The 11,606-nt window shown below is 48.4% G+C and overlaps 1 protein-coding gene across 1 annotated transcript in view; it reads right to left on the bottom strand.

Moving 5' to 3' along the window:
* Slc12a8 (solute carrier family 12 member 8) overlaps window positions 1–11,606 on the bottom strand; it is a 136,118-nt gene that overhangs the window by 75,118 nt on the left and 49,394 nt on the right. The window contains exon 4 of the mRNA XM_026786962.1: window positions 4,841–4,954. Coding sequence (XP_026642763.1) covers window positions 4,841–4,954 — 114 coding nt within the window. The remainder of the gene's footprint in view (window positions 1–4,840; window positions 4,955–11,606) is intronic.

Below are 11,606 nucleotides of genomic sequence, written 5' to 3'. Positions count from 1 at the left end.
CTCTGCCTCCCAAGTGCTGGGATTAAAGGCGTGCGCCACCACTGCCCGGCTTTCTTTTTTTTCTCCCCCCTGTAATGATCTCTTCTGTCTCTTTAAGAGACTAGCCACGCCCACTCACACACCCCCCACCCCTGCCTGCTGAGGCAGGCCGATCTTCCTGCTTACAGTCTGAGTCCCTTCCTTTTCCATCTCCCTCTCCAAGAGGCAGCTTCTGTCTCTCCCTTTTCTCTCTCTCCCTCCTTCTCTCTCTCTCTCCTCTTCTCCCCCCTCTCTTTCTCTCTGTTCTTTTCCTTCTCCCCCTTTCCTTCCACAGCCCACTAAATAAATATCCAACCTCACTCTGTATGGCATGCCTATCCATCTGCCTCTCACCTGCCGCCATCATGTGGCTTACCACCTGGGACCAGCCACCTTCAGAGACCTGCAGTGTGGTCTCATGGCATACCCATCTGTCTGTCTGTCTCTCCTCGTGGCCTGCTACAGCCACTCACGGAACTGTGCCAGTCCCTGCCCGGGACTGGCTGCTCTCTGGACCCACTGCCTTCCACCACTTGGGGACCAGCAGCATTTCTGCTACTGCAGCTACTCGGGGATCCACAGCATCTTTAATTAATCCATTTTACACACACTCACACACACACCCACTGTGAAAGGCCTCTCAGAGCTGCCTCTGGCCTCTTGGGCTTCCAAGTTGCCCTAACCAGAGCCAGTCAGGTTTTAGCACCCCCGCCTATAGGCAGAAGAAGCTGTCCTACAAGCCCTGTGGCGTTTACCATCAATTCATACCCTGCCTATAGAGGGGAGACGTCCTCCTATAGGCCTTGTGGGTTTTCACAGTTTCAGCTATGGGTAGCAAGTCATTCATGTCTATCAAACCAGCCTCCCCCTGGGATAGATGCCTTTTAGAGGCCCTAAAACCCCAGGCCTTAATGCCCTACCTATAGATTCCCACACTTGTCCATCTTTGTTCAAAGAGTGGACTTCTTACAATTTAGATAACAATTTAAAGTGGATACCTTTGATCCCGATTTTCTATGGGAGCTTTCTAACTACTGTCAGCGCACAGGCAAATGAAGGAATTTCCTTATATCCAAGCCTTTTACTATCTAAGCTCTAACCCTAAGCCCTCTGTCCTTGCAAGGTGTTCGCCTGCTCACATGTTCCTGGCTATGCCATCTGAGCAGGAAGAACACCCCACTTCTGCTCTGGACCCAGCTAATGAACCCCCACCTTTCCAACCTCAGCAGGCAGCTACCCCCATTCCTTCAGCTCCTACCCTCACTCTGCCAGTGTCCCACAGGCTCCACTTTTCCTCAAACTGTCCCTGCCACCATTACTGCTGCCAACAGATTGGATCCATGAGGCAGCTGTTTTCAATTCTAGCCTTTTGCTCCCCACCATGGCTTGTGGCATGGCCACTCAGCTACGGGGTGGATCACACCTCTAGGTCTCTCTTTCATATAACATGTGACCACTGCCATTTTGACTGAGGTCAGGTGACCTTACCACCATCTTAACTGAGAGCCAGGCCAGGTGACCAAGTTCCTCCATCTTTACTGAGGTATTCCCTGTCTGGTCCCCCAGTGCAGACTCTGTTGCATGTATGTTTTGTGCAGTGGCATGACTTTGGTAGGGCCCACCAAGAGCATCCACTTCACCCAATTCCTGTTCACTTTGTGTGTGTGTTCATACATGTAACTTAAATGTACCTAAGTTTATTGTTAAATGTTATAGTTGTCTGTTCAGTGCATCTCATTTCAGACTACAAAAACAACAAGTCTCATGTCTTAAACTGGTATGTACTTTTAAGTCTCTTACAAAAATACTTTATATTTAATCCAACCCTGCTTTATCTGTTAAGTTGAGAGCCAATACAGTCAAGTTTGGACCCAGCTCTCCAGGAAGATTCTATACTGTAGTTATACCTGATAAACAGCCCTCAACTGCTCAGAGATCTGGAGAATATGACATTTAAATATTTAATTATCTAAAGACTTTTCATAACAAAAAGAAACAGGTTGGCTCCTAGCAGCAGCTCTCTACTTCCTCCAAAGGAGACAGAAGACAAATGGACACAAAACAATATCCATCCATACTTTGTTTCAACTGCCAAGCACTGACCACTGGACAAACTGCCTTTCATCTAAACTGAAGATCTTCAGATGTGGACAAAATCGCTGGAATTGACAGCCTAGCTGCTCAGGTCAAGGTAGGCTTGTCTTTCTACAGATTTCTTAGCCCACAGGATCTTCTGGAGCCTGGCAGGCCCTGTGCTAAATAGCAAAAGCCAAATACGACCTTCAGCAACCATGGAAGACCCTGAGGAGTAGCTCTAGGTACCAACCAATAAGTTCTCTGTCATTTTTTAATCAGTAACTCAGGTAAAATTTCATCCTTCTCAAAGATCTCTGATGCAGTTTGACAGCTGAGAGGTTAGTTTAAAAGGACAACCTCACCAAACAAATTTCAGTAAAATACAAATACAAGACCTACAAGTTATAAAGGTGTGATAAATTCAAGTTATCAAATTTCTCTCTCACGCTGCCTTCCAGAGTCTTAAACATACTTTTCATTGTGCAAAAATTCTGTCACCATCATTCTGACATAAATATGCTACTGTTTATACAACGAATATGTTTAAAACTTTTGTTTTCACGAACCCAAAGAATTCTTGTGAGTTCCAGGGAGCCAAATTGAAGAATCCACCTTAAACAGGTTAGATACACTGGTCCTAAAATTTTTTTTCCTAAATTTAACTTTGTCCTCTGTTCTACCAATACCTTAAACAGGTGTAAGAGACACCAGACATTTCCAAACCACAAATACAGGACAGGAGCAAAGAGACCAACCACACCAGGATGTGACCAGCATCCAACTTTCTCAGATTTCCCCCCCCAAACAATGACCACAAATAAGCAGGAAGAAGTCTTGAGAATCTGCCGCCCCAATTCCTTTAACCTGTTCTACCTAAACTCCCGCCTTTTTATTATAAAAAGAGAGATGGAAATTAATGGTCTGCTCAGTCCCTTTAAGAAACAAGCCACGCCCACTCCCTCCCCATCCACTGAGGCAAGCTGATCTTCAGCTTCTAGCCTGAGTCCCTTCTTTTCTGTCTCCCTCTCGAAGAGGCAGCTTCTGTCTCTCCTTTCTCCCTACTTCTCCCCTTCCTCCTTCTGTTTCTTCTCTCTCTCTCTCTCTCTCTCTCTCTCTCTCTCTCTCTCTCTTTCTCTCTCTCTCTGCTCTTCTCCCCTTCTCCCCTCCATAACCCAGTAAATAAATATACAACCCACTCTACATGGCATGCCTATCCATGTCTCTGTTTCTTGCCCACGCTGTGTGGCTCCCTGCCCCAGATCAGCTGCCTTCAGAGACCTGCAGCATGGTCTCATGGCGTGCTCATCCATCTGTCTTTCCTCGTGGGACTGGCTGCCCTGTCGAGGTCTCTCACCCACCACATGGCTCCCTGCCTGGGATTCGCTACCCCTCGTGGCCTACTGCAGCCACTTGGGGAACTGCACCATCCCTGCCTGGGACTGGCTACTCTTGGGACCCACAGCCTGCTGCCTCCCGCCACTTCGGGAACCTGTGGCATGGTGTCAGGACCCACTGCTGGCTGCCACTTTGGGGACCTGTGGCGTGGTCTTGGGACCCACTGCCCACTGCAGCCCCTCGGGGGTCTGCAGCATTTTACTTAATCCATAACACCCATAATTTATCTACTCACCTGCTGATGAACATTCAAGCTCTTTCCATTTGTGGACTCCACAAATTAAGCTGCTCTGAAAATTTTAAGTATTTTGTTTTTATGTGTGTGTGTGTATACTGCGCACAGTGCCTGTGGAGATCAGAAGAGCATTTGACCCCCTCTGGGGTCACAGGCTTGTGAGCCATGTGGGAGTGCTCTTGGCCACTGAGCCATCTCTAGCCCACATGAAGCCTCTCTGAGTTTTCACATTCAAGTCTTTAACACAAGCGCTTGTCTCCAGATAATTAGAGGGTGGGGCTGAGTATATGGAACTTTTAAGAATCGGTCAAACTTTTCTAAAGTGGTGTGGCTAGTTTACATTTCCCTTCAGTAGGACAGGCAAGCGTGGATTGTCCACACCCCTGCCAACACATGTCTGGAGTCTCTTTCACATTGGACATCCTAGGAGCTTCTCCCCGCCTTTGCCTACGTGGGGACAGAGCATGGACATAGGTGGTCTGGACAGGCCATGCGCGCAGAGGAAGCAGAGGACAGCTGCTCCAGATCAGCACCAGAGACACCTTTCTGGTCTTCTCTCTGGAGACGGCCCTGTCCTGTGCATTTCCCATGGGCCACCTGTCACGTGTTAGCTTCTTGCCTCCTAGGCCAGGATTCCACACGAGGCAAGAGTTCTTCTAACGTCTCCTCCAGAGTCATGCCGAGCAGAAATGGGGGAAGGCGGGATGAGGAGGTTCACTCTCTGCCCAGGGGCCTAATTTCTCTGATCCCTGGGCAGATGGGGCCATGGGTCGAGGCAGGGATACAGCCCAAACTCATTCTATGACAGAGGCAGTTCATCCTGCTGAAGAATCCATCTTATTCTGCTTGAAGAGAAAGGTGTCCCTTCTACTAATTTGGTCAAGATACGTAATCTGAATAAAGAGGGAAGACTCTTGAAATCAGGTCAAGGCCTTCAGAAATTACGAACAGGCAAACCCACTGTGAAAATAATGGCTTTTTAGGCAGAGCTAACAAACGCCATCGCCAAAGTCAGTTGCTCATTCCAAGAGAGCATGCAGGCCGACTGTGACGCTAAGCTTCAGGAATCAAGTATTTACACCCCTCAGGCAAGAGTGAGAAAGAACAGACACCTACCTGTAGCTGCTGGGAAGAACACCCCAAACACAGTGAAGAAAGACTCCCCGGGGCTGTACTCTGGTAGAGTGTTGTTCTTCAGCAGTTCTGGGGAGTATCCAATAAAGCCATGTTCTGAAATGACATAAAGGAAGGCAATGGAGGCAGAGCAAACAAAGATATCGCATTGTTTACAGCATGGTAAATATTTATTTCTTTCGAGACAGTGATATACTCTGTAGCCCAGGCTGGCCTGGAACTTGGTGTGTAGTCTGGGCTAGCCCCAAATTTACTGTGATTCTCCTGCCTCAGCCTCCTTGAGTTGCTGGCATCATGGGCACAAGTCACCATGTGCAGGTGTTGTGAGAGCTGCGGGCTGCATCCCCGGCACCCGGCCACCCGCATGGCTAGCTTTATCCGAAATAATTACACAGAAACTGTATTCTTTTAAACATTGCCTGGCCCATTAGTTCCAACCTCTTATCGGCTAGCTCTTACATATTGATCTAACCCATTTCTAATAATCTGTGTAGCACACGAGGTGGCTTACCAGGGAAGATCTTAACCTGCGTCTGTGTAGGGTGGGAGAATCATGGCCACTGCCTGACTCGGCTTCTTTCTCCCAGCATTCTGTTCTGTCTACTCTGCCTACCTAATTTTCTGTCCTATCAGGTCAAGCAGTTTTCTTTATTAGTTAACCAATGAGAGCAACAGATAAGATACAAGACCCACCTCCAGCATGCAGGTATTTGATACTGAACATCCAAAGGCAGGGTGTGCAGGAGAGACAGACGACAGACAGATACTGGAAACCTGACTTGTGTACCTGTACCTACAACTACACAGCTATCAAATGGCAGAGAGGAGAGTGATTAACTCAGGGGACAGACTTTTTTTGTCTTTTCTTTATAGATTTCAAATGGCAACACCATCTTTCAGTGAGGGTATATTTATGTGATTGCTTGATATAAATCCCTGCTTCAAAACTACCCATTGGATCCCTGGGAGCTACAGAATAAAGTCCAGACTCCTAAAGTTGAACGTCAAAGCTTCCCACAACCTGGAAACAGTCTGTCAAGTCCCCTTCACCCCTTACCTCTCCTGTGCCTTCACTGGGGATCATGTTCCTTGCCCCACTACCCCTATCTCTGAGCATCAATATTATGCCTGGTGTTGTTTGTTTGTTTGTTTGGTTGGTTGGTTGGTTGGTTGGTTGGTTCGTAGGGGTTTTTTGCTTTTGGTTTTTGTTTGGCATTGATCTCAGGACCTCACACATGCTAATTGGCCTACCACACATCTCTAGCCCTGGTTTTGTTTTTAATTTTGAGATGGGTCTCTCTAAGCTGCTCAAGTTGGTCTTGATTTCACTCTGCAGCCAGCACTGCAGTGCCCAGGCTACCGGCTAAGCTTTGTTTCCAGCCTCAACCACAGTCCTTGTTTTAAAAATAATTAATTTTATTTATATGGCTGCATCTGTGTGTGCCCATGAGGCCAAAGAAGGTATATGGTCCCCTGGAGCTAGAGTTACAGGCAGTTGTGAACCACCTGGTGTGAGGGCCAGGAACCGAACTTGGGTCCTCTGTGGCCACAGTACTTACTCTTAATCACCGCGCCACCTCTCCAGCCCCTCACCCACAGAGGTGGGGCATCCCCTCTGGCACACCTCTACTCTACCTGGTACACAACAGGTAGGTTGTAAGTAGACCCCGTCCTCATCTTCTCTCAGATCTCTCGGGCCAATTGGCACATCTCCTTCCCGGGCTTCCGCCACACTCCTCCACAAACTGCTTTTTAACAAGAACATCTGACGTCTGAATTCTTCAAAGGATTTTAAATATGTCTGCGCATTGACCTTAACAGAGTTTCTCAAGGGCCTTCAATCCGTTTTGCTTCCTTTGTTAAAAGAGGTCACTTTGAACAGCATGCGTAGAATTCTGAGACACGAGTAAAACGTTCTGGGCTCAGAGACACCCAGGATATTTGGCTTTGCCTTTCAGTCTTGTCCCCTAGAAGTAGGTAGCTTGTATCTATGAACTGCTGCCCCCAACCCCTGCCATCACACACCACAGTGCCCCAGAGCTTGGGGACAGACCCCTTCACGAGCCTTGCCCCGCCCCCATCCACTCAGAGCTTCCCCGCATAAAGGGAGTTCCCTGGTCTCCGATGGCTCCCAGGAGGCCACGCGCCTCCACAGCTTCCAGGAGTCATAACTTCATAGAGAAAATATTCTTCAAGAAAATAATGAAGTAGAAGCTCAGAGAGCCTTGGGGAGTCCAGTCCGGACTTTCAAATCATCGTCAATTGCTTTCTCTTGGCTGAATATAGACTTGGTTCTGGCATATTAGATCCCAAGTACCACAGCAGGTTTCTGAATGGCTTGGCCTCCTTGCAGCTGGTCCTCCCCTCATCAACAAAAAGCAATAACAAGCTAAGTTAACTTTAGCTTAGCCGTTGGCTGACCCCACTGACTAGTCTTCCTGAGGAGAAAACCAGGCAGCCGCTTTGGAGCTCAGCTCAGTCAGGCTGGGATGAGGCATATCTGAGCCAGGGCTGTGCACCCTGAGCAGGCCAGCCCACAGCACATAAACACCTCATTCCATGCTGCTCACATCCATAGCCTCCAAGGAGGTCTTCAGACAGGAAGAGTTTGGTCCCCTGGCCTGAGGGCTTTGCCTGGTCAGCCTGCAGGCTCAAAGGCCTGTTAGTCTCTTAGTGGTGTCAACAGGGAAGCCTTCTCTACCTCTCCCTCACAACAGGCTGAGAATGGGGCAGGAGGAGGCCCCAGATGCTGTCTCCTCGGGGCAATGACATATTCACAAGCCCACATCACAGTGCCACACTAAAAAGCATACACTGACACACAACTCCGCAGCACAGACACTGGCATGTTCACAAGCACACATTACATCTGCATACACACATACACCAACACACAGGCACAGACTCATACCTATACACAAGGGTATTTCACAAGCACACATTCACACTGGCCCAGTCACAGATGCACATGACGAGCACATGAGCATGCATGGGCACACTCATTACAACACACCCACAAGCACATGCACTGGTACACACTCACCCTGGCACACTCAAAATCCTCCTATCCTGGCCCTTTGCTCTGGGTTAAGTCTAGTTGTTTGCCTTTCTTGAGGGAATAACCTTACCTCTGAAAAGAACTCTGTGAACAAAGATATTGCCAATGTTTTCCTGCAATTATGTTGGGGAAAGAGCTGGGTTTCTAACTTTGAAGACTTGCGATTCTTTAGAGGTTAGTGTTTAAAGTTAGACCCTGGGGCACAATCATGTAACTCCAGCCACTCAGGAGGCTGAGACACAGGATGAAAAGTTCAAGGCCAGTCAGGGTTACAGAATGTGACTTTGTCTCAAATATAAATAAATGGATACATAGGTAAATAGATGATAGATAGATAGATAGATAGATAGATAGATAGATAGATAGATAGATAGACAGACAGACAGACAGATAATATGAACTATAGCGTAATTAGCTCAGGATTTTACTCGTGCCTAGCATGCATGAGGACCAATATCAGAGCCAAACACCGCAGTGCTTAGTATTATAGAAGACTAACAAGCTGTGGTGGTTTGAAAGAAAACGGCCCCCAAAGGAAGTGGCACTATTAGGAAGTGTGGCCTTGTTGGAGGAAGTGTGTCACTGTGGGGGTAGACTCTGGGGTCTTTTCCTCAAGCTTCCACTCAGTGTGACAGTCAGTTGACTTCATGTGACCTGCAAGGTGAAGCACTCTCAGCTCCAGCACCATGTCTGCCTGCACATTGCCATGTTCCCGACATGATGATAATGGACCAAACCTCTGAAACTGTGAGCGAGCCACCCAATTAAAGGCTTTCCTTTATAGGAGTTACCATGGCCATAGTACCGCCTCACAGTAATAGTAAACCCTAACTAAGACACATGCCACAATGGTACCTAATACCTAGCATGCTAATTTTATAAATAAATAAATAAACAAGCCAGGCAGTAGTGGATTTAAATTAAAGTGCCTTAATTCCAGCACTTGGGAGGCAAAGGCAGGAGGATTTCTGTGAGTTCAAGGCCTGCCTGGTCTACAGAGCTAGTTCCAGGATAGGCTCCAAAGCTACAGAAAAACCCTGTCTCAAAAAACCAATACACACACACACACACACACACACACACACACACACTTCCCATGTTATAAATACTAAAAATATATTTATACATATAAGAAATATCTATGCCCAGCCTAGTGGTGCATGCCTTTAATCCCAGCACTCAGGAGGCAGGAGCAGGTGAATCTTTGAATCTGAAGTCAGCCTGGTCTATGGAGCAAGTTCTAGGACAGCCAGGACTACACAGAGAAATCATGTTTCAAAAACTCAATATGTATGGAAACACACCCTAACAATAACTGTGGTTGTCTATATAAATAATTATGGCAATTCTCATTCTCTCTGTCCCTCCCTCCTTCCATCTCTCCCTTCCTCCTTGAGGTCTCTCTTTCTCCCCCCTCCCTCCCTTTCTTCCTTTGTCTATCTTCTTCCCCCACACAGATTTCATTCTGTAGCTTGGGTTGACCTAGAACTCATGATCTGCCTGTCTCAGCCTCCCCAATGCTCAGATTACCGGCACTCACCATTATACCCAACAATCCTTTTCCTTTAAAAGTTCCCCATAACATTTATTTCCAGTTTAAAAAATGAGGGTAATCTACATATTATCTTTTAGGAAGAAGAATGATGGCCAGGTGAAGGCCAAGTGTCTGCAGGAACATTCCAGATGCACCACCTTCTTTCTTTTTCTCCATGTCTACTTGTCCTGCTTCCCAGAGGATTGGAGTGGTTTGTGAGAAAATTAGAAACAAGCTAGAACAAATGGATTGTAAAAGCAGGGGTCCACCGGGCCGTGGTGGCACACGTCTTTAATCCCAGCACTCAGGAGACAAAGGCAGGCCAATCTCTGAGTTTGAGGCTAGCCTGGTCTACAGAGCAAGTTCCAGGACAGGCTTCAAAAGCTAAGAAAAACCCTGTCTCAAAAAAACCAAAACAAAAACCAAAACAAAAAAGAGTGTCAGAGGCTCACTTTATTTCCTACACCCCCTCCCCATCTTCCAGGCCTTTGTGACTCTTGCCTGCCCTGCGTCCCTCCTTTCCTTTCAGGGCTCCAAGTCCTGGGCCAGCTCCTACAGAGGCTTGCCACACTGCCTCCTTCACAGATGCAGGCGACACAGACTCCTCCTCAGTCCCAGAAGCCAGTGTTTCCCTCCTCTGGGAAAGACAAGCAGATCCTGTGGAGTGGTGCTGCAGGTCAGAGATACCCTGGAGACAAGGGCCAAGAGAGGTACTTCTGGGAGTGAGCCCAGCGTCAGTTTCCCAATCACTGTGTTGTCTTTCTGTATTTCACCAGAGAGGGCTTTGCGATTCTGTTTTGCAGGACTAGGGTGCTAGGCAAGTGCCCTAGCCTTGAGCTATAGCCCCAACCTAAGTTTGCTTCCTGCAGCCCAAATGTCATTTGCTTGCTGCAAAAGCTGGGTCCTGTCAGCTGCCGTTTCCACCCCTGAAGGGCCTGGGATGCTGACGACCTGCAGCTGCTGCTCGTGAATGCGTCTGGGCTTGACCTGAACATCTGCTTCTGTAGCCACGGAGTAAAAATACTCTGGGCCCCTCTGAGCTGTGTACTTTTTAGGAAGACCAAAAACAGCACAGGGCCGGGGAAGAAAGAACAAATCGTCACAAGTCCAGGCAGGAAGAGGCAGAGGGATGCCCTTGAAGGCCTGTATGTAGCAAGGCTTAACTTCTCCCCAAAATCGGGTCACTCAGGTACCCATGATGCTGCCAATACACTGTAGTCCTTGGGGGCCTAGTGTTAGCTCCCAGGGGTGCTCATGAAAGCCCTCCTCATCCTTTTCCAATTATCTTCAGCACTGGTCACAAGTAGCGACAAAGAACAACTCTGGGTCTCCATGTTAGTTGTCCAGGCTCACAGACCTAGCCAGCCTGGTGCAGTGGCTGCTGGGAAACACCCTGTGGCACCTGCCATGTCAGTACTCACCCAACCCCCTACACACACACACACACACACACACACACACACACACACACACACACAGCCCAGGTGAAATTAGTAGGGGCAACTGAGACTTTGGTGTGGGTGACTGTGGACCACCTTAGAAAATAAGGTTTCTAAAAACCGCTGCGGGTGCTGGCGCTGTAAACTGTGGACTATGGGCAGAGTTTCCCGCAGCACCGGCTTTCTTGACTGTGGACCAACTTAGAAAATAAGGTTTCTAAAAACTGCTGCGGGTGCTGGCGTGGTAAACTGTGGACCATGGGCAGAGTTTTCCTTTCTTTAGGGCTCAGGTTCCCCACCCTGCAATCAGCAACTAGTGACCAGTGACCAGAGACCAACCAGACATCCCTTTCCTGGGAACGGACAATGGGAGCGGCTGCTCCAACCAGGAATAGAAAGAGTGGAGGAAGGGCTTGCAGAGAGGAAGGGAGGGAGGCGGGCGCCCCCCAGACTGAGGGGAGGGTGGGGCCTGAGAGATCACAGGAAAAGGAAAGGAGAGGCCACGGTTCTGGGAAAGCACAGGGACCAAAACAGCCCCGAAGGGAGGGGCAGGAGGGACCCAGGCAGGGTAAGGAAAGGCAACCGGGGCTCAGCATGCTGGGATCCTCAAAGAAGAAGGAAGTACAGTACAGCCGCCACAGGAAGTACCATTCAAGCCTCCTGTTGCATGTCCCACCCCCCCCAAGCTCACCCATACACACACACACACACACACAC

This window comes from Microtus ochrogaster, chromosome 2, assembly GCF_000317375.1.
Source record: "Microtus ochrogaster isolate Prairie Vole_2 chromosome 2, MicOch1.0, whole genome shotgun sequence".
NCBI lineage: Eukaryota > Metazoa > Chordata > Mammalia > Rodentia > Cricetidae > Microtus > Microtus ochrogaster.
Note: the sequence above shows the minus strand (reverse complement) of the source record. Positions and strands in the feature narration are given on the sequence as shown.